This window comes from Physeter macrocephalus, chromosome 17 (genome assembly GCF_002837175.3).
Source record: "Physeter macrocephalus isolate SW-GA chromosome 17, ASM283717v5, whole genome shotgun sequence".
Classification (NCBI taxonomy): domain Eukaryota; kingdom Metazoa; phylum Chordata; class Mammalia; order Artiodactyla; family Physeteridae; genus Physeter; species Physeter macrocephalus.
In genome coordinates, this window is record NC_041230.1 from 11,961,297 (window position 1) to 11,988,405 (window position 27,109).

Below are 27,109 nucleotides of genomic sequence, written 5' to 3' on the forward strand. Positions count from 1 at the left end.
TTCCAGACATTCCCCACCTTCACGACTTCTGACCCTGCCTGACCTGAAACTAAGTCTGATGTCCGCCATCACCTTGACTTTTGACCCCTGTATCTAATTTCTGACCTCTGAAATCTCCTACCATCAAGACTGCTTGCTGAGCTTGCACCTCTGACTTATTCGACCTTTCTGACCTCTGGCCTCTGGGCTGAACTCTGACTCTTGTCTGGCTTTTGTCTCCAAGTCCCTCTTCTTTCACCCTCACAACCTCTGACTCTCTGTCTGACCTTGGACCATCTATCTGACCTCTGGCCCTCAAATATGACCTCTGACCTCCTCACTTTCATGGCCTTGGTTCCCCAGGTTTGACAACTCCATCCCTGAATGTTAACTTCTAACCCATAAATTCTGATATCAGATTATCCAGCACAGTTTTCTCAGATAACTCTTCCTTCCCTATGTCTGATCTCTGACTGTACAGCCATATCTGAATTCTAAGCTTCTAGGTCCACTCATATCTCTGACCCTTCTCACCTGAGTTCTGATCCTCTGTCCCAGTTTCATCCTAACTCTTAATTCTGACCTCAAATCAGAAAGAGGAAAATGAATAATACAAATAATAATAAATTCAGAAAGCTAACAGGAAAAATAAACTGGCTTGGAAAGGCATCCTCTTTTTATAAACCAAGTGGAAAGAAAACCCCAAAGTGGAAACAACCCAAATGTCCATCAGCTGATGAATAGATAAATAAAATGTGGTAGATTCAAACAATGGAATATTATTCAACAATAAAAAGGAATGAAGCACTGACACATGCTACAAAGTGGATCAATCTTGAAAACATGATGTTAAGTTAACGAGGCCGGTCATAAAAGACCAACTGGTGTATGACTCCATTTATATGGAATGTCCAGAACAGGCAAATCCGTAGGGACAGAAAGTAAATTAGCGGTTGCCTGGGACTGGGAGAAGGGAGGAGTGGGGAGTGAGACTGTTAATGGGTACAAGATTTCTTGCTGCAGTGATGAAAATGTTTTCAAATTAATTTTGTGATAATTTCACAACTCTGTGAATATACTGAAAACGACTGAAAATTGTACACCTTAAATGGGTGAACTGAATGGTATGTGAACTATATCTCAATAGGGCTGTTTTTTTGTTTTGTTTTCAGGCTGTTCTAAAGAAAATAAGCAGAAAGAACAGTAAAAGCTAAAGAAAGTGAGATGCAGAGAGGAGAACTAGCTCCCCAATAATAAGAGAAAACAGACCTGGTAACAAAAATATGTGGTGGGTCAGAATGCTCCCCAAAGTCTGCCATCTTGAATCACCTCCAGGCAGGAGACACACAGATTCCTGGATGCTTCCTTGGAGGAGAAGCATCCAGGAATCTGTCCTTTTACAAAGCCCTCCAGGAAGGTGGCTTTCTACAGTGACTAAAAGCACAGATTCAGGAACAAGATGATCTGGGTTCAAATCCCAGCTCCACCACTGACTAAGCACATGATCTGAGGTGGGTGACTTAATGCCTCAGTTATGTCATCTGTAAAATGGGAATAATAATGGACCCTATGGCATAGGGTTGTTGAGAGAATTAAATGAACTGATTTTCAAAACAATTTAGCGCACTGGCTACCCACTGTAAGTGTTCTATAACCTCAGCTATTGTCATCATCATATGGTACAAATGTTGGGAACTCACCAGACAAGGATGCCACTAGGGATCCTGACATTGGGACCCTCTGTCTAATTTTTTTCAGTGGTCCAAATTTTTTTCTTAGTATTCTCTTCTACCTTGACAAATATTTTGTATTCTTTGTGCATTGTCTCAGAAAAAATATGTATATACATAATACATTTAAATTTGACTTGTTTCACAGCAGGTGGTAGGTTTTACAGACTTCTGGCAGTCTGATTATGTTTCTAACAGTTACCAGAAACACTTTTTCTTCTGGAATATTGGGGCTGAGGTTCCTCCCTGTTCCCATTCAGATGATTAAAGTAGAGATGGAGGGTGCAAAGATGGGGCCTCTTCCTCTGTTTCTCTATTACCATAGATTTAGACCCTTATACCTACACACACACACACACACACACACACACACTATTCAACAAAACAAATAAGTGTATCAATAATAGCAGTAGTAATGCTAGTCTCCCATTAACTGAGCACTTACTTTGTGCCAGGTACTACAATATGCACATTTAATACACATTATCTCCATGAATCCTCCCAACTGTTCCATCAGGCATTGTGGTATATTGTATTACTGTGGACCAAATATTTTGGTTCCCTCCCAGTGGAAGAATTAAGAGCTAAGGAATTATCATATGACTAGTTTTCGGCAATGAAAAGTGGGCAAACGTGACACGTGTCACTTCCAAGTGGAGGCTTTAAGGTCCAGAACCTGGTTTGCCGTGTCTCTTTTCCCTCTACCATGAGACCAGCAACATCTCAGCTAGGAGGTGTTTGCTTATCCCAAAGTGGAGACCACGTGGAGCAGAGCCACAGACAACCCAAAGATGGAGCGTGAATGACATTAAATCCTCACTGTTGCCAGCCCACTGAGAGTTTGGAATGCTTTGTCATTGCAGCATTACTCAACCTAACCTGACTAACACACGTACAACCTTCTCTTTACAGCAAAGAAAGCTGAGGCTCAGGGGTGAAGCCACTTACAAAGGCAAAGTCGGGACTTGAACCCCGCTCTGCTTGACCCAGAGCCAAGTCCCCCAGCACCTCTGCTCTGCAGAATTAACAGAAGATTGATAAACATTCAATTTCATTTGCTTAGGACTGATTTTGAAAACACCTTCATGGGTACCACAGCACAGAGATTAAGAGCAAAGGCCCTGGAGTCAGAAAAAAAAATTGGCAAAAGATCCCTAAATGAACCAAATCCACCCAATTTCACTTGCTTTATCAAGACAGAAATACATGTATCATGAAGCAAATTGATTTTCAGTGAGGAACTCCTTGGTGGCAGAACCAAAGTTGAACCAAGCCTTGAGCCTGGCATTTGGGAAACTTCCGCAGTATTTTCAGTGGCTTCATGAAACCACCATCTCCTGAAGCCCCACTTCTCCTCTCTGGTCTTGCTCCCATTACCCGGTGCTCCTGGAGCTGCCTAGGGTGCCCCCTACCCCCACACAGTGCTTGTGCTTCACTCACTCGCCAGGCCCTTTCCCATTGATGCCGCTGTCCATGTCAAATTTCAGGTCCTTCTGCATGGGCTCCTCATCTGGCTTCCTGGCATGGAGGGACACACAGAGTGAGAAACAGGGGGAGGGCAGGTGAGAGAGGAATTCTCCAAGCCAAACTCAGTCACCCAGAGACATTGCAGGGAATGAGAGGTATCATCCCAAAGTGTCCTTCCCCCCAGAGCCATGGCCAGAGGGCAGAGGAATTGCCCCTAGAGATACTGCAGAGACCCACCCCCAAATCTTGCTTCCCACAACATGCTCCCAGTCTGGGGGAGGGAAAGAGAATGAACAAGGGTGGGGGAAGCACTGGACAGACCAAGTAGAAAGGCAGCCAGAATTCAGCAGGAAGTAGAGACTGACCTCCCCTCTCCCCCTCCTCCTGCCAATCTAACCCCAGGGGACTGACCTGAAGGTGATGAGGTTGGTGTAGATGAGTGGGGGGCAAAAGAAGGCGAGAACCAGGGCCCAGATGGGTGTGGTGCTGTCCATCTCCCCCCACCACTTCTGTGTCAGCAGAGACTGCGGAGTGTGGGGAGGATTAGGAGCCTGAATCTCCCCACAGCCCTCTCCCAAAGACCCCAGACAAGGATCAAGCCACACTCCAGAGCACAGGGAAAATGCTCACTGTGAGGGCCATAACTACTGGGGGTGGGGGGAAAGGAGTCAAAGGCAAGGAACACCTGTCTCAGATTTTAGGAGAGTTAAACAGCCAACGTTTGTTAACATGATATACCAGATACTGGGCTAAGCACTTTACATAGATTAGCTCACTTAACCCTCAACACACCTCCAGGAGGACAGGTACTAATATTTTCTCCTTTTTCACAGATGGAGCACAGGGAGGTTACAGAAGAGGCAAAAGCTGCAATCCATGAGTTTAACCACCATTCAAAGCAAAGGACTCTGGGAAAGTATTTGAAGTGCCAACAAATCATTCCAAGAAGTGAAATGGGACTTCTCGCTGGGTAGGCAAAACTTCTTGTACTGAGGATGGGACTCCCTTTGCCCCTGTCAGATTTAGATTAAGGAGACTGAGAGCGTTTTCAGAATGTCAGGATTAGCAGGATGAGAGTGACTATGGGGGCACACAGGTCTTTCCAAAGGAAGGGTAGGATTTCCTAAACCAGAGTTTGTCTATATCCAAAACACTAAGTTATTGTCCAGTGACATCATTTTAATTGTTGAAGCCTGGCAGTGGGAAGTGGGAAGAACTTCTTGTGTGAGAAGTGAGACTTCTTACTAAAGGCCTGGGTATTCCTATATCTGGAATAGAACTTTTTTTAGTTCCCTGACCAGGGATTGAACCTGGGCCACGGAAGTGAAAGCACCACATCCTAAGCACTGGACTGCCAGGGGATTCCCTGGAATAGAACTTTTTAGGAGGGTGGGCTTTGCTGTGGGAAGGTTGGCTTTCCCGTGGCAGGGTGTGAGGCTTCTTTTGGGAAAAGCAACCCTTCCAGGAGAAGGCTGAGACTTTCTGGAGAGGGGTTGTCTCCAGGGGGAGAGGCTGGTCAAGACCACGGACTGCCCACCATGGCAGGGGCTTATCCTCCAGACTTCCCACAGTCCAGCTGAGAACTGTTTGGGATGCTGGTGTGTCAGATGCTCACCTGTACCCCATCCTGGGCAAAGAAGGCACGGGCATCAGCCTGCATGGCAAGGTGGAGGCAGGTGACATCCCCCCAGAGTGGGCAGCGCCAAAGGAGCAGGTGAGCAGCTCGTTCCTCGCTGCTGCGGTAGCATTCTCCAAAGAGGTCTGGGTGCAGGAGATTTATGTGAGAGGGAGGAAAAGTAGTAGGAAGACGGTGTGAGGGAAGAGATGAGGGGATTGAAGGGGAGGTGGCAGCTCCCTGTCCCTGCCCCGCCAGGCGCCCATGCCCCACGCACCAACACCCAGCCCCTCAAACTTGGCTGCCAGGTCCTTCCTCCGTGCTGCCTCCTCGGCCTCAGTCTCCAGGCGCCCCAGCACTCGCAGCAACAAACAGGCCCCAAGAGCTGAGGCCACGGAATTGGAACCCTGGAGAGACAGAGATGGGGGTCACAATTAGGGTCAAAGTTTGGAATGAGAATCACAGAGGGGTGAAGAAGGTGAGAGGAAAGCTTGTGATCAAGGGAAGGGACAGAGCCAGAGGTTAGGAATTAACTAAGGTCGGGAATTCCCTGGTGGTCCAGTGGTTAGGACTCCATGCTTCCATTGCAGGGGACACGGGTTTGATCCCTGGTCAGGGAACGAAGATCCCGCAAGCTGTGTGGCATGGCCAAAAAAAAAAAAAGAATTTAACCAAGGTCATCAGAGACCAAGGATGAAGTAATATTTGTAGATGGATCTGGAAGAAACTGGACATCAAGGGAAAACGTCAGAAGTCAGGTGGTTCACAGACCAGGGGCTGGGCTGGAATTAAAATGACATCTGAGGTTATAGACAGGCCAAGAAGCAATGGAGATGTCACCTAAAATGGCAGAGTAGAGAACTTCAAAACTCTGTCCCTCCACAAAAGCAACAAAGAAGCTGGCAAAAAACTGTCAGGATCAACTTTTTCAGAATTCTGGACTCTAACATAAAATTTACAACAAACAGGAGAATGCTTAATGAAAGATCTCAGTAAAATAGCACTGTGACATTTTAACTAATCCACTTACCATTGCCAATTCCCCAGCTCAGTGGTTGCCTTGAAGGCAACAGCCCATATTCCTGCTTCAGTTCGTTGGTATCAGAAGGGGCAATTCAGATCTTACTCTTTTTAAAAAAATTAAAAAAAAATTTTTTTTTTATTTTTTTCGGTACGCGGGCCTCTCACCGTTGCAGCCTCTCCCGTTGCGTAGCGCAGGCTCCAGACGCGCAGGCGCAGCGGCCATGGCTCACGGGCCCAGCCGCTCCGCGGCATGTAGGGATCTTCCCGCACCGGGAGCACGAACCCGTGTCCCCTGCATCGGCAGGCGGACTCCCAACCACTGCGCCACCACCCATATTCCTGCTTCAGTTCGTTGGTATCAGAAGGGGCAATTCAGATCTTACTCTTTTTAAAAAAATTAAAAAAAAATTTTTTTTTTATTTTTTTCGGTACGCGGGCCTCTCACCGTTGCAGCCTCTCCCGTTGCGTAGCGCAGGCTCCAGACGCGCAGGCGCAGCGGCCATGGCTCACGGGCCCAGCCGCTCCGCGGCATGTAGGGATCTTCCCGCACCGGGAGCACGAACCCGTGTCTCCTGCATCGGCAGGCGGACTCCCAACCACTGCGCCACCAGGAAAGCCCCAGATCTTACTCTTAAATAATTGGGGTTGTGTGTATAAACCTAGCTGGTGGCTCTCTGAAGGGACGGCTCAAGGGCTGGCCTTTGTTTCACTGTTTTTGGTGCTTCCCCAGAGCAGAAGTGTCTTCCCAGGTGGTGTTTGAAAACATTAAACACAAATGTATCAGCCTCAGCTAATTGAGTCAAAGAGTAACAGGTTCTTTGCCTCAAGTAGCTGAGGCAAGCAAGAGATACTCTTGAACAGCTTGGGAGAGAAGAGGGAAGCAGCTGGGGAAGGAGATGCTTGGGGGAGTAAGGGGTTTTAAAAGCTCCTATGGGGAATTCCCTGGTGGTCCAATGGTTAGGACTCTGAGCTTCCACTGCAGGAAGCATGGGTTAGATCCCTGGTGGGGGAGCTAACATCCCGCATGCCACGTGGCACAGCCAAATAAATAAAGAAGTAAAAATAAAACAAAAAAAATAGGGCTTCCCTGGTGGCACAGTGGTTGAGAGCCCGCCTGCCAATGCAGGGGACGCAAGTTCGTGCCCCGGTCTGGGAAGATCCCACATGCCGCGGAGTGGCTGGGCCCGTGAGCCATGGCCGCTGAGCCTGCACATCCGGAGTCTGTGCTCCGCAACGGGAGAGGCCACAACAGTGAGAGGCCCGCGTACCATAAAAATTAAAAAAAAAAATAAAATAAAAAGCTCCTACATGTACCAGGAAATCTAGAAGGCTACAAACATGACCAAGACTGGATGTATGCTCAGAAAAGACTATGGAAAGCCCGAAGCTTTCACCTCAGGCTGACCTTTAGGCTCAACAAAAGCAGGAAGTGAAGGCTAAAGCCAAATTGTAAACAGCCTGCTAAGGCTAAAGCCAAATTGTAAACAGCCTGCTAAGGCTAAAGCCAAATTGTAAACAGCCTGCTAAGGCTAAAGCCAAATTGTAAACAGCCTGCTAAGGCTAAAGCCAAATTGTAAACAGCCTGCTAAGGCTAAAGCCAAATTGTAAACAGCCTGCTAAGGCTAAAGCCAAATTGTAAACACCCACATGCCGCGGAGTGGCTGGGCCCGTGAGCCATGGCCGCTGAGCCTGCACATCCGGAGTCTGTGCTCCGCAACGGGAGAGGCCACAACAGTGAGAGGCCCGCGTACCATAAAAATTAAAAAAAAAAATAAAATAAAAAGCTCCTACATGTACCAGGAAATCTAGAAGGCTACAAACATGACCAAGACTGGATGTATGCTCAGAAAAGACTATGGAAAGCCCGAAGCTTTCACCTCAGGCTGACCTTTAGGCTCAACAAAAGCAGGAAGTGAAGGCTAAAGCCAAATTGTAAACAGCCTGCTAAGGCTAAAGCCAAATTGTAAACAGCCTGCGTAAGTGTTGAAAGACAGCTCCACAAAGAGCCAACCTGCAAAGTGGAAGAGCTTTATTCCCCCACCCCTGTGCATTTAAGGGAACCTCTGTCAAGTCACTAGCTGACCACTAAGCTAACAGAATGGGATTTCAGTGGCCATACATGACAAAGAATACAGACTTTACAAAAATAGCTTAGGAAAATCACTAAACAAACAACAACCACCCACAACAAGCAGCAACAACAACCCCTGAAGGAAGGAGTTAATCTGATTTCCAAAGCTGCCATATTATAATATTCAAAATGTCCTGTTTTCAACAAAAACAACAGAAATTATGAGACATGCAAAGAAACAAAAAAGTATGACGCATTCACAGGACAAAAGAAATTAGGAAACTTAGCCACTGGATTTACTAGAGAAAGACTTTAAATCAACTGTCTTAAATATGCTCAAAAAGCGAAAGGAAATAATGAACAAAGAGCTAAAGGAAGCCAGGAGAATTGTGTCAGCAAATAGAGAATAGAAATAAAGATATAGAAATATAATAAGGAACCAGGGACTTCCCTGGTGGCACAGTGGTTAAGAATCTGCCTTCCAATGCAAGGGACATGGGTTCGAGCCCTGGTCCAGGAAATCCCACATGCCACGAAGCAACTAAGCCCATGTGCCACAACTACTGAGCCTGTGCTCTAGAGCCCATGAGTCACAACTACTGAGCCTGCATGTCACAACTACTGAAGCCCGCACCCCTAGAGCCTGTGCTCCGCAACAAGAGAAGCTACCACAATGAGAAGCCTCTGAACTGCAATGAAGAGTAGCCCCTGCTCGCCACTAGAGAAAGCCTTCACGCAGCAACGAAGACCCAACGCAGCCAAAAATAAATAATTAAATAAATAAATTTTTTAAAAATAAAAAGGAACCAAATAGAAATTCTGGAGCTGAAAAGTGCAATAACTGAAATGAAAAATTCATTTAAAGGGCTTAAGGGAAGCTTTGAGGAGAAAGAAGAAAGAATTTGTAAACTTGAAGATAGGTCAATTGCGATTATCCAGTTTGAGGTGCAGAAAGGAAAAAGAATAAAGAAAAATAAACAGACTCTAAGAGATCTGTGGGACACCATCAACCATACCAACATATGCATAATGGGAGTTCCAAAAGGAGAGGACAGAGAGAAAGGGACAGAAAGAATATTTGAGTATATAACATACTAAAACTTCCCCAATCTGATGAAATACATGAATCTGTACATCCAAAAAGATGAAGAAACTCCAAGTAGGATAAATTCAGAGATCCACACTACAAAACATTATAATCAAATTACTGAAAGCCGAAAACAAAGAAAGAATTTTAAAATCAGCAAGACAGAAGTGACTCATCATATGTAAGGAATCTCAATAAGATCAACATGTAGGGTTAAATAATTATATATATAATAGTTATAAAACTATAAAACTCTTAGAAGGAAACATAGGGATAAAACTTCATGATCTTGGATTTGGCAATGGTTACTTAGATATGACACCAAAAGCACAAGAAAACAAAGGAAAAAAAAGACAAATGGGACTTCATCAAAATGTAATACTTTTGTGCATCAAAGGACATTATCAACAAAAGGAAAAGACAGCCCACAGAGAGAGAGAATGTATTTGCAAATCATCTATCTAATAAGGGATTAATACCCAGAACATATAAAGAATTCTTTAAACTCATCAACAAAAAAGACCAAAGAGTCAATTTAAAAATGGGCAGACTTGAATAGACATTTCTCTTAAGAAAGATAGAGGGCCGATAAGCACATGAAAAGATTCTCAACCTCACTAATCATTAAGAAAATGCAAATCAAAACCAAGTGAGAGGGCTTCCCTGGTGGTGCAGTGGTTAAGAATCCACCTGCCAGTGCAGGGGACACGGGTTCGAGCCCTGGTCCGGGAAGATCCCACATGCCGCAGAGCAACTAAGCCCATGCGCCACAGCTACCGAGCCTGCGAGCCACAACTACTGAGCTCACGCGCCACAAATACCGAAGCCCGTGCTCTGCAACAAGAGAAGCCACCGCAATGAGAAGCCCACGCACTGCAACGAAGAGTAGCCCCCGCTCACCACAACTAGAGAAAGCCCACACACAGCAACGAAGACCCAACACAGCCAAAAATAATAAACAAATAAAATAAATAAATAAAAATAAAACTTAAAAAAAAAAAAAAAAAACCAAGTGAGAGGGACTTCCCTCGTGGTCCAGTGGTTAAGACTCCAAGCTCCCAATGCAGGGAGCCTGGGTTTGATCTCTGGTCAGGGAACTAGATCCTGAATGCCACAACCAAGAGCCTGCACGCCACAACCAAGATCCCACGTGCCGCAACTAAGATCCGGTACAGCCAAGTAAATAAATAAATAAATATTTAAAAAAAAAAAAAAAACCAAGGTGAGATCACACCCATTAGGATGGTAATTATAAAAAAGAAAGAAAGAGACAGAGAGAGAGAGAGAGGAAGGAAGAGAAAAGAAAAGAACAAGTGTTGGTGAAGATGTGGAGAAATTGGAACACTGTGCATTGCTGGTGGAACTTTAAATGGTACCACCACTGTGGAAAAGAGTATGGCAGTTCCTAAAAAAATTAAACCTAGAATTACCATATGGTCCAGCAATTCCACTCTTAGATATGTACTCAAAACAACTGAAAGCAGGGACTCAAACAGATATTTGTACACTAATCATAGCAGTATTATCCACAATAGCCAAAAGGTCAAAACAATCCACATGTCCATCAATAGATGAATGGATAAAGAAAATGTAGTATATCCATACAATGGAATATAATTCAACCTTAAAAAGGAAGGATGTTCTAACACATGCTACAACATTGATGAACATTTATCTCCATTAAAAAAAAAAATCTATTTATTTTTAACCAATGACCGGATGGGCTGAAAATAACCCAGGGCTGAAGAACTCCTCTCAAGATATTTCTTTGACATAAAGATAGGGTCTGTCTTTGATCCTATTCGAATACCACGACTTTTTTTTAAACTTCTCAAATGTGTCCCAGCACCTAGGTCTCACCAGCTTTAATCCAGGCCCCCATCTTGGCTGCCTGAAGTTTTACCTTCCTACCTGGCATCCTTGCCTCTAGTCTTGTCCCCTGCTGCATTGCAACTACAACAATGCATCTAAATTGCAAGCACAATTATGATTAAATGAATCCCCATCAGCTACAGATAACGTCTAACTTCCTCATACGAGCAACCACTTTGAAAGGATGAGATTGATGCATATGTCTGAGCAAGGGTAAATGCCCAATATATATTGTTAATGGAAAAAGCAAGTTACAAGAAATGCATGATATGGTGGGGGCGGGGGGGGGAGGAAGAAACAGCACTCGGGGTCATACATCAAGAATGGAGTGGGGTGGGGGACAGGTGATATCCTAGGTGAGGGAATCTTACTGCTCAAGCATTGGAGTTCGGTAGAAATAAAGGACAGGAATGTAGGAGAGAGTAGAATCAGAGATCAGGTCAGCACTCACCATCTCCCAGAAGTACACGGCCATCTGAGCCCTGTTGAGCAGCAGTGCCCAGAGGAGCAGGTCACTCCAGGGTGCCTGCCCGGGGACGGCTTCCAGGAGAAATTCTGAGGTAGCCTTGTCCCACGGCAGATACGACTGGAGGCGAGGAAGGTATGGTGAGCGTTGTCTCCGCCCCAACCATCAGCCCCACACCCCGTGCTCTGACCACGCCCCCTCCTGGCATAGCCCCGCCCCCAGACCCTTTTGTGCTCCCCCCACCCACCCTTTTCCTTACATTCTCCATGCTGCCATCGCCCTGGTGGGTGCCCCTGGCGGGGAACGTCGGCGCGCACGACTTCCCCAGCAGCATCCGCAGCACCTGCCCCACCTTAGGGGGCTGTGGCTCCGCAGAGGGTTCAGAGACTGGGCCTTTGTTGCCTGTGCCGTGGGACACCTGGTCCAAAAGGCTGTGGATAAGTGAGTTGGGGGGCGCTGCGTTGTAGAGCTGGGCCAGGCGCGTAGGGGTCAGGAAGTGGCCCAGGCTAAGGCCATGGGAGATGAGCAAGCGCACGAACTCTGGCCGGTCGTTCAGAAGGGCGTCCATGAGGGAGGCTTCCAGGTGGAAAGACTGGTGGGGGTGGAATGAATGGGGGAAGAGTTGAGCACAGAGACGGGCAGAAGGCCAGCTGAGGTCAGAGATTAAGGACAAGAGATGGGGGTACAGAGCTATGAGTGACAGATGGATGGATGGACGGTCAGACTGATGGATGGTGGAGGGCTGGAGGAGAGGATGGATGGGTGGGCAAGTAGGTGGATGGATGGATGGGGAGACAGGGAACAAGATGGGGACAGATGGACAACCAGAGACGGATGGACAATTAAGAGGAGGCTGGACAGGCCATAAAGGAAGATAGAGCCAGACGTCAAAGGAGTCAGGGAGTGGGGGAAATGCATGCCTTTTGTCAGGGTCCCCAATCGCCAGGCCCCAACCCCTCACCCGCCACTGGATATCCCCCCGGAAGAGTTCACTCTGGGCAATGTCCACACGGTTCCAAGCTACAGCCAAACGCAACTCATCCAGGTAAGCTGAGGCTTCAGAGCTCCCACAGGCTGAAAGGGCGAGAAGGAGAGGGGGCAAGAAGTCAGGGGCGGTTGGGAAGCTGTGATGAATGTCTGTATTGCTTCTACTTGAGATGCCTGACATTTAAACTCTGTAAAAAGGCAAAGTGTCTGGGGTCTTAAGAAGTCAGGCTATTAACAAGCATAAGGTCATTCAACCCGGGGCAGAGTTGAGTGTAAAACTCTTCAGACCAGTGGTTGAGAGGCCCCAAGAAAAGGAAAGGGAATCACTTATTCATTTAACATTTACTGAGGTAGGCTACGGGCCAGGCAGTAAGAGGGATGGAGAGAGATTGGATACAGTCCCTGCCCTGAAGGAGCTCATTCCCGGGAAATATGTCCCAGAACCACATAACTGCCCTTAGAGTGATCAGTGCCCTTGGAGGAGGGCATAGAATGTGATTAGGACCCAGGGGAGGCTACAATCACAGAGGTATGGAGAGATCCAAGGGAGCCTCCTAGGGGGTGCACATTGAGGTAGGGCTTTTGAAAGACTAGTAGGATTTGGAAGCGTGCATCTAAGATGAGAAAAGAATCATCAGGGCAGTAGGAGAAGCCCGAGCAAAAGCCTCGGTGCAGGAAAGCGCAGGCTATGATGGCAAACGTGAATCACTCTGGTTTCCTGCAACTTGGGAGTATTTGTGAGACGAAAAGTAGCAGAAAAAATGTAAACATTAGCCGGACTTTGGAAGACCCTGGAGGTCATTAAATAGAACAAGGAAGAACAAGTGTCCTTTAAAAATCTGATCGGGAGGCGGGGGCTTCCCTGGTGGCGCAGTGGTTAAGAATCCGCCTGCCAATGCAGGGGACACGGGTTCGAGCCCTGGCCCGGGCAGATCCCACATGCCGCGGAGCAACTAAGCCCGTGTGCCACAACTACCGAAGTCCACGCGCCGTGCTCCGCAATAAGAGAAGCCACTGCAATGAGAAGCCCGCGCACCGCAACGAAGACCCAACGCAGCCAAAAATAAAAATAAATAAAATAAATTTATATAAAAAAAATTTGACCGGATAATTTAATGGATCCAAAAGTGTGCAGTCAACCTCGTGTGACCTTGGGCAAGTCACTTTCCCCCTCTCTGAGCCTCAGTTTCTTCATCTGCAAACTGGGGAGACGGTCCTTACAGGAAGGGTTAGAGGATCAGGGGCAATAATGTGTGCCAGCTGCTCAGCACAGTGCCTGGCTGTTCCTAGACTCTTATGAAGCATTCATCCCCTTCCCTCTTCTGTCCTCACCTGCTGAAACCCCATCCCTTCAACTCTGCCAACACTGAGACTGTCCAGCCATCTCCAGTTTCCCCAGCAGAGTGTGATCACTTGTACTTCTGCAGGCAACAGACTTAAAACACCACCGCCTCAAACCACATCTTAGAGAGCTGCTGTGTTTTCTCCCAGGAGCCTGATGAGTTAACTTCTGTAAAGTAAATCAGATTTGCCCACTGGCTGTCATCCTCTATTAAAGGATGTGTCCCCACAAGAAATGGAATCATATTAAGAAGAGTTCCCGTTTATTAGGCTCCCCCTGGGGACTAGGCACTGCCCATAATCTGCCTCTGAGGCTCACAACACTCCTGCCAGGTATTATCTCAATTTTTCAGAGAGAGAAACTAAGGCTCAGAGAGGGAAAGTTTCTTTCTCAAAGTCACACAGCAGAGAGGGGGCCAAGCTGATACTCAAATTTTCGTTGTATCTGATTCCAAAGTCAAAAATAACTACCACACCACAGAACATGATAGATGCAATTGGGGTGGGGACCCGGAACTCAGAACGCATTACAAATTGACACTATGCCTCTTGGGAGTTTTTATCTAAGTGGGTGTTTTCCCTGTAAAACTCTTCTGACACCAAAAATGACCCTCCCCACCCACATCTCCACAGAGCCCTGGGGATCCCCCTTACCACTTATTTATCCCACCTCCGCATCTTACTAACTCCAAATTCTACTGGCTCTTCAAGGCCGCCCAGTTTAAATACCACCTCCCCATTTTTCTCCCCTTTCTGACAGCAGCTCCTCTCCCATGCTTTTGTCTTGAATTTTACTTAAGGTTGTGTCCAAACAACCCTGGTAGGATCTGCTTTTATCTCTGAGTCTAATCTTTGTTGAATGAATAATGAGCTCCATCCTCAGCCTCTACCAAGCAGCCATTACGCACTCTACCTTGGTTTTCATCATTCATTCCTCTAGTGAAATATCAGGAGTTCCTTGCTGGGAGACAGCACTCTAGTTTTTCTCTGACTCCACCACCCCTCAGGGCTTAAAACATATTGGAGGCATATAGGAAAAGTAGAAAGGGTGAGTGGGTGGATAGATGGAAGAATGGATGGATGGATGAAAAGATGGATGGACAGATGAAAGATGGATGGATGGAAGAATGATGAGTGGATGGAATTGCTACTAGATGTGTGAATAAACTGGTAGAAGGATGGGTGGATGGCAAGATGGATGGATGATTGGATGGATGGAAGAATGAATGGGTAGATGGAAAGATCAATGTACACATGGCTGGCTGGATGGATAAAGGATGAAAGGCTGGGTGGATGGATACAACAGAAGGAAAGCAACGTTGGAACATAATGAAAGTATCTTGGGAAAACTGTCCAAATAGCACCATGCAAAGCCCCAAAAGGCAATGATAAAAGGAAAATGATAGGGCTTCCCTGGTGGCGCAGTGGTTGAGAGCCCGCCTGCCGATGCAGGGGACGCGGGTTCGTGCCCCGGTCCGGGAGGATCCCGCATGCCGCGGAGCGGCTGGGCCCGTGAGCCGTGGCCGCTGAGCCTGCACGTCCGGAGCCTGTGCTCCGCAGCGGGGGAGGCCGCAGCAGTGAGAGGCCCGCGTACCACACACAAAAAAATAAAATAAAAATAAAAAAATAAAAAGGGGCACAATTTAGATTAGAGAGGATGGATTAAGTGCCGAGGTCAAGAGAGGTGTCCGAAGTTGAGCTGACAGTGGGGGAAGTTTTGGGACTCCAAGCCTTACCCTTGACAAGGGCCTTCAAAACGATGGTCTCAAATTCCTCAGGGCCATCATCAGTTGAATAGACTGTCAGCAGCTCCTTCCGAGTCATGATCCTCTCCACCTGCAGAATACCAAATTTTGCAACCCACACCCAACTCCCTGGCCCTGTCCACAGAGATACAGGAGAAAATTCCCCTGCAGGACCCAGTAGTCTAGGTGCCAAGCACCCTCTACTCCCAGAACCTAGGGGGGGATCCAGGCCCCCAGGCCTCTCCTCCCTTAGACCCAGGAGTCCAGGCTCCCAGCCTTTCCTCCCTCATATCCATGAGGCTGGGCCCCCATTCCCCTTCCCTTGGATCCAGGACTCCAAATCCTCAGCATCCTCACCTCTCAAGACCCAGGAACCCAGGTTCCCAGCTCCCTCCCATCTCAGGTTCCAGAGTTGGGCCCCCAATGTCATACCTGGGCCTGTAGGACCTCAGGGTCCCCTTTGGGGAAGAAACGCTTAATCAGATCTTGGGCTTCACATCGCCTGCCTCCTCCACTCCCTGGAGCCAGAGTGTGGATCTCTGCCAGGCAGTCTGCAGCTCCCCCAGACCCGGCCACCAGGAGGCAGGGGAGCTGAGCCTGGGTGGCGTTCTCTATCCGCTACAGGACAAAAGGGGGAGTCAGGTTAGGGAAGGAAAGTATTCACATCTCCTGGAGTCTAGATTCCCAGCCCCCTCCTCCCCTAGGACCCAGGAGTACAGCCCCCAGCTACTGCCCCCCCTTAGACCCAGGCACCTGGGCCCTTATACCTTCAACATCTTTTCATCACCATCAATCAAGAGAAGGAGGACAGGGATGTCAATTCCAGTCCCTGAGGAGAGAAGAGAGCACAGGGCTTGGTCACCTCCCATCAGCCTCTGTCAGCAATGGGAGAGAACCACATTTCCCAGGAGCCTCCAGGGCAAACGCTGGCTTCTGCCTAATCCTCTGTCCCGAGGCTCATGAGAACTGTCATGCCTTTGAGGATGTTGGGAGGGGCCAGATCTTGAAGACAGTAATGTTCAACTTCTCAAGGGAGGAGAGGGCTGGGAGCCTGGACTCCCGGGTTCCCGAATGAGGTATGAGTCAGTCCTATAACTGATTAACCATCCAGGAACCAGGAGAGGATGAACGTGCAAATAGAAAATAAAGGCAATAAGGAATAGAAAGGACTATCCAAATACAATAAAGATATTTATCAAAGCCCAACAGCAAACTCATATAAGTGTTTTACGAACTCCATTCCCAATAAAACAAGAACTGAAACAACGTTACTACTATTCACACTTATCTGGGAGTTTTGAGCTAATGTAACAATGCAAGAAAATGAAATAATTGGAATGAAAACTTGTATACATATTTTTTAATCTGGAAGAGACAAAGGTATCTGTTTGAAGGAAAGATGATTGATATTCTCAGAAAATTGGAGAGACTCCACTCAAAATAGCTAAATGTTAATAAGAGAATTTGTTTAAGAGGATTAATACAAGAAAAATACTCAAAAATAAAAAACTTTTCTACAACTATTATAATAGGTATCTTATCCATGTTTTCACAAAAATGATAAAATTCCTGGGAATTAATTCATACAGAAAGGTATAATATTTTTGTAAGGAAATTGATAAACCTTATATAAGGATAAGGCCTGAATAAATGGAAAAACAAATACCATGTTAACTTGTCACAATGTAACACATAAATTTAATGCAGTTTGGAGAAAGAGGGAGGTAGGAGGAGGTTGGCAGTGTTTTCCTGTTATTTTCTTAATGGAACAAAATAATTTTTAAATTCATATGAAAGAATTAATATCAGAGGAGTTAAGAAATTTTTGAGAACTGACAGTGGGGAGAAACTTTCCCTAATATATATTCAAACGTCTTTAAACTGCTGTAAACAACAACAACAGGAACAAATATATATATATACATATGATTTTTTCTTTTTTGGCCACGCTGTACAGCATGTCGGATCTTAGTTCTGTGACCAGGGATTGAACCTGCACCCCTGCACTGGACACGCAGAGTCTTAACCACTGGACCACCAGGGAAGTCCCAAACAAAATATATTTTTGGCACAGGAATAAATAGAGAGGTAGAAGAGGAAAAGGTTCAGAAATACTTCAACATATAAAGGAACTGAATATACAACTTAAGTGGCATTTCAATTTAGCTGGAAAAAGATGGTTTATTTATTAAATGGACATGAAGAAAATGTGGCTTCCCATTTGGAAGAAAAAAATGTAGACTCCCTAACTCAAAACACCTAAAAATCATTTCCAGATGGATTAAAAGTTTAAACATAAAAATATAAGATATTAAAAAAGAAGACTTAGAATATTTGTAGAGCATTGGAGTGAAATGGACCTTCCTAAAGAACCAAGGGAAACCAAGGGGCTATAAAAGGAACAACAAATATATCTAACCACATAAAAACGATAGAATTTTTATGGACGTAGACACCATGATTAAAGTATCTTCAAAAAATTTTACGTCTAACAGTCGAAGCGTTACTAAGGACAGGATACAAAGAATTCTTACAAAAAGACAAGAAAGAAATAACCCAATTCAAAAATGTGCAAAGAATATGAATAGACAATTCATAATTGAGGAAATCTGATTGGCCAACAAAATATATGTTTATATCTTTTAATAGTGGTTAGATAAATTAAAAAATCAAATGAAAAGTGGCATGTCGCTTTTTACCCATCAAATTTGCCAAAAAAAAAAAAATTTAAACCAAGAGTATCCAGAGCTGGTTAAGACTGGACAGAAAAGGAAACTCTCACACATTCTCGATGAGAGTGAAAACTGCTACACACTTTTAGAAAGTTACCTAGTACTATTAGTATACACACAGAGCAATCTCACTTGGGGGATCTACTGTATAGAATTTAAAACACCTGGATATATTTATGGATGTTCATACAAAGATATTTATTCAGCATTGTTTGTAGTGCCAAACACTGATAGCACTTTAAGTATCCACCAATTGAGAACAATTTAAATAACAGACGGTACAACCATTACCAAGGAATATCATGCAACTATTAAAAGGAGATACAGGGCTTCCCTGGTGGCGCAGTGGTTGGGAGTCCGCCTGCCGATGCAGGGGGCGCGGGTTCGTGCCCCGGTCCGGGAGGATCCCACGTGCCGCGGAGCGGCTGGGCCTGTGAGCCATGGCCGCTGGTCCTGCGCGTCCGGAGCCTGTGCTACGCAGCGGGAGAGGCCACAATGGTGAGGGGCCCGCGTACCGCAAAAAAAAAAAAAAAGGGATACAAGATAGAGAAGTTTGTATCCAAAAGTGATGGTTATAAGAACGTGATATGTATATGTATAGTATAAAAGAGAGAAAGGAACACCACTGAGCATAGGATTTTATAAGCATAGACAAAGATATCAAAGGATTAACTCCAAACCATTAACACAGATTACCCCAATAGAAGGGATTGGAGCTGGGAAGGGAATTTTCTAACGTCTTTTTTTTTTTTCTTCTTTGACCAGTGGGTTATTTACAAACTACAATTCAGGCAATGATATGAATTTCCTTATATACCTTCACATGGTTTGATTAGTTCCAATAAACACATATTAAAGCTGCCATAAAATATTATGTTGAGTGAAAGAAGCCAGTCTCAAAGGTCATGTATTATATTATTCCATTTATTTATCTTCTGGAAAAGAGAAGACTAGAGTGATGGAAAACCGATCAGTGGCTTCCAGGGGCTGGGTACAAAAGGAATGCCTTCATGGTAACAGAACTGGTCTATGTCCTGACTGTGGACATGAATCTCTACATATGCCTAAACTCACAGAATTATACACCCCAAAAAAGTCAGCTTACACCCCAAAAAGATAATTTTAAAAATAAGATTAAAGTTGCCGAAAAGCTAAGTAAAGTTTAAGAATTAAATGGGGGACTTCCCTGGTGGTGCAGTGGTTAAGAATCCGCCTGCCAATGCAAGGGACACGGGTTCGATCCCTGGTCCGGGAAGATCCTACATGCTGTGGAGCAACTAAGCCGGTGCGCCACACTACTGAGCCTGCGCTCTAGAGCCCACAAGCCACAACTACTGAGCCCTCATGCCACAACTACTGAAGCCCACGCGCCTAGAGCCCGTGCTCCGCAACAAGAGAAGCCACCGCGATGAGAAGCCCGCGCACCGCAACAAAGAGTAGCCCCTGCTCACCACAGCTAGAGAAAGCCCGCGCACAGCAACAAAGACCCAACGCAGCCAAAAATAAGTAAATACTTAAAAAAAAAAAGAATAAAATGGACACTTTTTAAAATACAGGAAATGCTTATCAAGAAGCAGGTTTCTGTTTAGTTGACTTTCTACATTGGACATTTCTTTCTGTTTTAGTGATTTCTGCCCTGTCTTTATTATATCCTTGCTTCTACTTTCTCTAGATTTGATTTGCTCTTCTGTTTCTAGGATTTTTTTTAATTGGAGACTTAAATCATTGATTTTCAACCTTTCTTTTCTTTTCATTTTAGATAAGCATTTAAGTCTACAGATTTCCCTCTAAGTACTGCATTAGCTGCATCCCCAAAGTGTTGGTATGTCATAACATCATTATCATTCAGTTCAAAATATTTTCTAGCTTCTTTTTTATTTTTCCTTCTTTGATCCATGGGTTATTTACAAACTGCAGTTCATGCAATGATATGGATGAATCTCACAGAAATAATGTCGAATATGAGAAGGCAGAATTTAAAACAAGGGGTTGGTGTGATTGTATGCATATGAAACACGGTCAGAACTACTCTGTGCTGTGACAAGCAGGATAGGGTGGCTCTTGGGTGTGGGCAGAAGACTTCTGAGGGCTGGTATTACTCTGTTTCTTGATCTGGGTGCTGGTTGCATACGTGGGTTCAGTTTGTTAAAAATTCATCAAGCTGTCCACCTTTCGGTATTGTAGATTTCAAGATGATGATTTTTTTCAAACACAGCAAATGATGGGAGAAGGCACTTGACCATAGGAAACTCCCCCTGGCCGCAACCCCCAAATTCCTACCAGATCTGACCACTGGGATCCTGAGCCTTGGGCTGTGAATCCCCAGTGGAAGGAGCCACTCACCTCCCACGCCCGTCTTCTGTTGGGCAAGGTAGGACTCGAAGCCCAAGCGGAAGCGGTTCTCGCCACCCAGGCGGCCGTGGGTGCCGTCGTCCACCAGGAGGAAGGCCGAATAGTTGTAGTCGAGAGGGAACTGGACCCCATCCTCGGGGTCACCGCACCACCGGTACCTCGCAGGAAATGAGCCCTGGGGGACAAGTGGCCAGACCAGGCAGTCTTTCCATCAGGGCCAAGAGGACAGACACCAGTCGTTCGTCCCTCAGACCCAGGAGACCAGGCCCCCAGCCCCTCCTCCCTCAGACCCAGAGTCCAGGCCCCCAGCCCCTCCCCCCTCAGACCCAGGGGTCCAGGCCCCCAGCCCCTCCCCCCTCAGACCCCAGACTCCTGGCACCCAGCCCCCTCCTTGTCCAAGACCCTGGGTCCCACCTTGGGGTTCATGAGGGTGTCTCTATTCCGAACCACACCCCAGGGGGCCACGCCCATGGCCACCACCTTGTTGCCCCCAGTCCTGGCCGTCTGGTGGTCCCGCACAGCCACACCCACATGCCGTCCAATGCCCTTGTGCAGCCCTCCGGTGACAATCCAGGCCCCTACACAGCGACACAGACTGGTGGTGAGGTCCAGAGACACACAGGAGTGCAGAGACAGAGAGAGACTAGAAAGTGAGACAAAACCCCCCACACAAAGTCGGGAGTGGGGGAAGACAGAATTCCAGGGAAGTGGGGGAGATGGGGGGGGCAGTCGGCCCTGGCCCAGGAGGCAGAGCCCCTGCCCACCCTCAGTCACCTGTGCTCTGGGCAGCCCGCACCAGCCCGCGTCGCAGCAGGTCCTGCAGCCAAGTCTGGAGGGTGGGGCCCCCCGACCCCCCCAGCACTGACACCACCAGGTTCGGGGCCTGGAAGCCCCATATGTTTGTGACCAGATTATAAACTGTAGCTGGATCCGTGCGGTCAGAGAGCCGGAGGAACTGTGGACACACAAGAGGAAGGGACACGGGGAGGGGGACAGAGACAGAGAGAAAGGGACAGAGATGCAGAGAGAGGAGCACAGAGATGGGGGGAGGGGGGAGGGGGACAGAGACCCAGAGGGGAGGGATGGAGATGCAGAGAGAGGACAGAGACCCAGAGAGAGGGGGACAGAGACCCAGAGAGAGGGGGACAGGCTTAGAAAAGACAGACAGGGGTGGAGGGGACAGGGATCCAGGAGAGGTGAAGACAGGGATGGGCAAATGGGGAGACACAGCGTTCAGCTGGGACACCCCCAGACCCTGGCTCCGGGAGCCCCTGAGGCATGCAGCCCCACTGGTCAACCCTGGCCCTGCCCAGACGTGCAAGCCTCACATTGCTGGCCTTGTGGCCGACACCCAGGAAGTCCAGGTCTCCGAAGGCATCTGTGGGCTTCTCCGTGGTGTGCAAGTCACTGTCCCACACGGTCACCATGGCTGCCCCAAATGCATCCTCCACAGCCACTGATGGGTGGGCACACCGGGGTTGCCCACACTGGCACAAGGTCCCCCTGAGGGGGGAGGGGAAGGAGGAGGATGAAGCCCAGAGGTGTCCACACCGACCCCAAACATCCTGTAGAAATGTCCATATCTCTGCATCTCCCTCCAGAGGAGCTCACTGTCCATACTGACCCTGGCACTGGCCCTCCACGGTTCTGACCAGCCTGAGGGAGAGACTGGGGCAGAACCACCACAGTCACCTCCCCCACCAGCAGGAAGCCACAGTGGCTCAAGAGCACCTGAGCAGGGAGGTCTACACACCAGACCCCACACTCACTGTTGCCTTCAGGGCCTGAAGTGGAAAAGTGCAGGAGGCCATCGGGGATGTCCTTGCTGCCCCCAGTTCAAACAGATGATAGTCACATGAAAAGGAAAATCAAGAGGGTGATTCACAGAGCACGCATGCACTAGAGGCCGAGGCAGCTGTGTGACTTTGAGCAAGTAGCTTCATCTCTCTGAGCCTAAATTTCCACCTCAGATGGAAAGACAATGATAGCACAGCCTACGTCATAGAACTATGAGAGCCAATGAAATAACACAACATTTCCTAAAATGGGGGCCGCATACCAGATCCAGTCTCCGTGAACTCCACACAGAGCTTTAAATAACCTTGAACAACACAGTGAGAAAATCATTCCTTTTTGAGCTCTCCTGATTACTGTCAAGGAGAGAGGATCAGCTGGGTGCTAGAATATTTTTAATGCCCAACTCTTTACTTTTTCTTTTTAACAGAGAAAAGCGGGCCTCAGGCTCAGAAAACTGGGCTGGCAACAGCATCCATTTAGACGGTAAATACTTTTTATTTGGTTTTCATTGTGACTGTCTTTTATGGCTTGTTTCTTTCTCTTTGTGGCAAATGGAACAGGTTTTGCATTTGTGGTGATCACATACAAAACTTTTTTCCCCCTAAATAAATAAGCAAGTAGCCCTTGTTACCTAATGGGATTGGCACCTGAGTTTAAAAACAGCAAGCAACACGGGATTGGGAGATGAGGGATTTGTTTGAAAATGTATCTAAATCTCTTTGGTCCCTGATTCCAGAAGGGATTCAAATATCCGGGGAGACCTACATTTATGTAAACAGAGTGAGCCATGATTTAAGGACTAATTTTATGGAAAGAATAGCACAGGTGGTCCACGGATTTGACAAGAGTTGTAAAGTCACTAAAAGAATGGCCAACAAATCCAAACAGAATACACCAGCTCCTGGCACAGTGAGAACTATAGAATACACCCCTCCCTCTTCCTGAGTCTACCTCCAGGGTCCTGGCATGCCTCAGTTTACCCACTGGATCCTTTCACCCATCTCAACCCTGTCCCTGGACCCCCCTCATTCCTGTCCATCTACTTCCCACGAGTCCTTCCTGGCAAAATTTCTTCATGGAATGTTCCAGAACCTGAACTGTCCAGTACAGTAGCCTCTAGCCACACCGTGCTCCTTATATTCAAATAAATTAAAATTAAATACAATTAAAAATTCAGTTCCTCAGTTGCTCTGGCCACGTTTCAAGTGACCAGGAGCCACATGTGGCCAGTGGCTGCCATATTGGATGTGGATATAGAACATTCTCACCATTGCAGAAAATTCTGGTAGACAGCACTGGCAGACTCCCCCTCTGTCCGTCTCATCTCCTACCCCCCTTTCTCTGTGTGGCCACTGAAACCGAAATTGTTCCCGATGAAATCAGCAATTACCTGCAAGTCCCCGAATACAATGACTTCTATTCAGGTCTCACCTGACTCAGACAAAGTAGCACTGGTCATAGCTAAAAGGCTGATTCTAGAAAACCTTTTCCTTGGCAGAGCACACCCGTTCCCCTGGCTGCTCTGTCTCTGCCTCACCTGTGGCTTTCTCCTCCTCTGTGCCTCCCTTGAGTGTAGGTGTTCTCCAGAGCTAGGACCACATGCCTTCCCTACATGGGTCTCAAACTCAATGCCCCCAAGGGCCAGGCAGGTAACGTAAGAGAAAGAAGCATCAGGTGGAAAATTATAAGTGGATGTGCCGGAGGCTGTGCTGACTTGAGGCAGCATGTCTGTCGTGAAGCATTCAGAGACAAGTTTTTAGCAATCCTCTTCCGCGGAAGAAAAAAAAAGAAAACACATCGGCCATAGAATTGCCAGTTTGCCACCTCCTCTGATTTTACACTTTCTTCCCCCCATCCTACTTCCAGTTTCCATGACCACCTACACCTAGGACTTCTCAAGTCTTGGATGGAAGTCACAGACCCTTCCTGAGTCCCTGAGCCAGGTCTGCAACGCCCCTGGCTCCCCCAGGCCCCTCCCACACACAAAATCCCACTCTGAGCTGGGCGACATTTCCCAAACCTACTCATGCACCTGCGTTCCCATCTCGGGGACGAGCTCACTGTTTCCCAGGCCCCAGACCAGACGTCTGGGCCCATCCTCCCCTCTCCCCTCTCTCTCTGCACATCTATCGGTCCCCAAGCTCCTGCCCCTGAATCTTTGCCCCGTCCCCACCTCTCTGTGTCCCCTCAGCCCTGTTCTCCTCCCACCTGCCCCTTGCCCAGCCTCGTCCCCAGCTTCCGGAATTCCTATTTATCCTCACGTGGCCCTCAGAGCATCTTTCCACACCCAGAGCTGACCCTGCCCCTCCCATGGCCCCCCGGAACACCAAGACACGGTCCCAACCCCTCGGGGTGACATTTGAGGCTGTGTGACTTCTGGCCTTGGCCTCCTGCTTGATATCCTCTTTCAGATGCTCCCTGCACCTTGAACTCTGCCCCATTTGCAAGCCACATCGTCAATAGGGGGCAATTTATACTTGTTGTTCCCACTCCTGGAACCCAACCCACCTTCAAGTGTCGAACTCCAACTTTACCACCTTCTAGTGTCTCCTCATTAGCCCCTCCTCCTCCAGAAGCCATTGGTGACACCCTGTGTCCCCTCCCCGGACTTAACCAGATGCCTCGTCTTGGCTCCCACTGGGCCCAGTGGCTTGTCCTTTGCAGCTCCCATCTCCTTGCCTTAGAATGATCTTCCTCCCACCACAACAGAGGTTCCTAAACTTCCTTGACTGTCCTTTCCATCAGTGAAAGTTTTTGAGCACTCACCCCCAAATAATATATATGTTTATTTATACCTAATTCAAGCCATCCTGCACTAATATAGTCATAATAAAACACACACTAAATTAGGAACGTTGACATTTCCCATACCCCAAAGATTGCCTTGAGGACACTAGAAAGCCAGAACCCACTGGAGAGACCATCACTGAAGGCCAGGAGCTCCTAAGGGTGGCCACTCCCCACCCCCCAGCCACCCAGCACAAGCACAGGCCCTACACATGCTAGTTAGTAATTGCTACCTTCCGGTGGTTCCTATGGACATATTTTCCAGTGCTTCCTATGCGCTGGGCACTGTTTCAGAAATAACACAAGCAGTAACTTGTTTAATTCTCACAATATCCGCAGGAAATAGAGCCTGTTTTTATGCCCAGATGATAGATGAGGCCCAGAGAAGTGAAATGATTTGCCCGAAGCCACAAAGCACGTGTCCCAGCTGAAATCTGAACCCTGGCAGGGCCTGTGCTCTTGAAAATAATGCCCCCTTGGAAGTGCTGAGTGACAGTTTCTTGGAGGAATGAACGAACGAGTGAATGAATGAAACAGAGACAGCCAAGAAAGAAAGACAGAGAAAGTGACGCCAGGAGGCAGAGACACACAGAAGGGACACCGGGAAGGAAAAAACCAGAACCCAGCCCTGGGCCTTGAACACTGACCCTGAGCGGGAGGATGGGAAATTGGAAGTGTTTGCAGACTGACCCAAGCCCTCCCCGAGGTAGAGAGCCACCAGGGAACGCCCTTAGGAGTATCGGCTCTGACAGGACTGGGGAAGGGAAGGAACCGAAGGGCGGGGTCTGCGGTGGGCGGGGTCAGCGGACCCGGGACACTCTGGGGTCTGTCCCCGGGGCGAACTCCTCACCCCGCATCTGTGGGGTCAACGATGAAAGTCGTGCACGTCTTCTTCTTGAAGATCTTGGGGATCCAGCTCTGGAGACAGGAACAAGGAGTTGGGGGGTGGATCCAGTTCGGTCCTATGGGTCACGGAGCGACCCACCCGCGCCCTAGCCGGAGACTCAGGAGTCCGGGACCCCAGTGCCTTCCTCTCCCGGACTCAGGAGACTCGACCCCCCCCCCCAACCCCCTCACCGATCCGTCCCCAAGGACCCTGGAGTCCGGGCCCCCAGCAACCCCTTCCTTTGTCTGACCCAAGAATCTGGGTCTCAAGCACCCTCCTCTCTGGAAAGCAGGAGGCCAGGCCCTAGCTCCCTGTTCCCTCAGGCCCGGGTCCGGCCGCTGTACCTGCTCCTTCTCCGCACCCACCATGCTGCCGCAGCCACCGCAACCTATCCGACTCCCTGCATTCGCTCCACCAACCCGGGTTCTAGATGCGCCCTGGACAAACCGGATCCGCCACTTTCCAGCCCAGCCTGGGGCGGGGCCAGGTCTGGGGGGCGGGGAGTCTCGGAGAAACGTAGAGCGGGAGGCGGGGCAAAGGGTCGGACAGGACCCAGAGAGAGGCGGGCAGGGACCCAGGCAGAGGGGGACAGGAAGCCAGGGAGAGGGGGACAGAGACCCAAAGGGGAAATGCCAGCGATGAGAGAGAGGGCACACTGACCCGGGTCGGGGGATGGGGGGCGGGAAACACAAAGACTTAGGTGGGGGCAGAGAATCAGAAAGGGGGAACAGAGGTTGGCGGGGGCGCTACATGGACCCAAAGACGGAGAGAGAGAGAAAGGTTTGGATGGGTGGCAGAAACTCAGAGTGAGAGGGAGAAGGGGACAGAATCCTCAGGAGGGGGGCAACAGGGACCCTGAGAGAGAGCTGGTGAAGAAACAATGACAGAGAGAGGGAGACCCATAAAGAAGGATGGGGACCCAAAGAGTGAGGGCGACGGTGACAGGGTGAGGAGTGGGAGGTATTGATATGCGGACAGGCAGGGCCACGTGTCTCCTGCCAGCCCTCTGACAGGGACAGCTGCGGCCTCCTGGGTAACCTGAGCCCCTTGCCCCCCCCCTCGCTGTATTTATAGCCCTGGCCTGGCACCATCCTCTGCCCCCAGATCTGAGTTCCAGGGACAGGAGGTCATGGGTACGTGTGCTGGAGCAAAATTCCTTTCACGCCATTCCA

At 48.0% G+C, this 27,109-nt stretch overlaps 2 protein-coding genes and 1 long non-coding RNA gene across 11 annotated transcripts in view; 2 read left to right on the plus strand and 1 right to left on the minus strand.

Moving 5' to 3' along the window:
* Window positions 1-370, plus strand: part of LOC114483887 (AP-2 complex subunit alpha-1) — a 37,130-nt gene extending 36,760 nt beyond the window's left edge. Inside the window, exon 13 of the mRNA XM_028478329.2 lies at window positions 343-370. Within this exon, the coding sequence (XP_028334130.1) occupies window positions 343-370 (28 nt within the window). The remainder of the gene's footprint in view (window positions 1-342) is intronic.
* Window positions 11-26,431, minus strand: LOC102979058 (transient receptor potential cation channel subfamily M member 4). 9 transcript variants are annotated; one of them, XM_028477524.2, is made up of 16 exons: window positions 26,282-26,430; window positions 25,902-25,969; window positions 21,796-21,970; window positions 21,242-21,422; window positions 20,882-21,045; window positions 20,459-20,642; window positions 16,151-16,212; window positions 15,816-16,001; window positions 15,375-15,474; window positions 12,272-12,384; window positions 11,570-11,902; window positions 11,296-11,430; window positions 5,069-5,198; window positions 4,792-4,937; window positions 3,588-3,700; window positions 11-3,227 (listed from the first exon to the last, which is right to left on the minus strand). In XM_028477524.2, the coding sequence occupies exons 1-16, from the start codon at window positions 26,303-26,305 to the stop codon at window positions 3,146-3,148; spliced, it is 2,196 nt and encodes a 731-aa protein (XP_028333325.1). In that variant the 5' UTR covers window positions 26,306-26,430; the 3' UTR covers window positions 11-3,145. The 9 variants fall into 9 exon arrangements, with proteins under 9 accessions (XP_028333325.1, XP_028333320.1, XP_028333319.1 ...); XM_028477519.2 differs by having other exon boundaries at window positions 11,570-12,384; window positions 26,303-26,431; XM_028477518.2 differs by having other exon boundaries at window positions 11,570-12,384; window positions 26,282-26,431.
* LOC114484003 (uncharacterized) lies at window positions 4,119-20,451 on the plus strand. The gene is made up of 3 exons (XR_003676445.2): window positions 4,119-4,146; window positions 19,875-19,937; window positions 20,331-20,451. It is a non-coding gene; the product is annotated as an uncharacterized lncRNA (long non-coding RNA).
* Window positions 26,432-27,109: the final 678 nt, after the last annotated feature.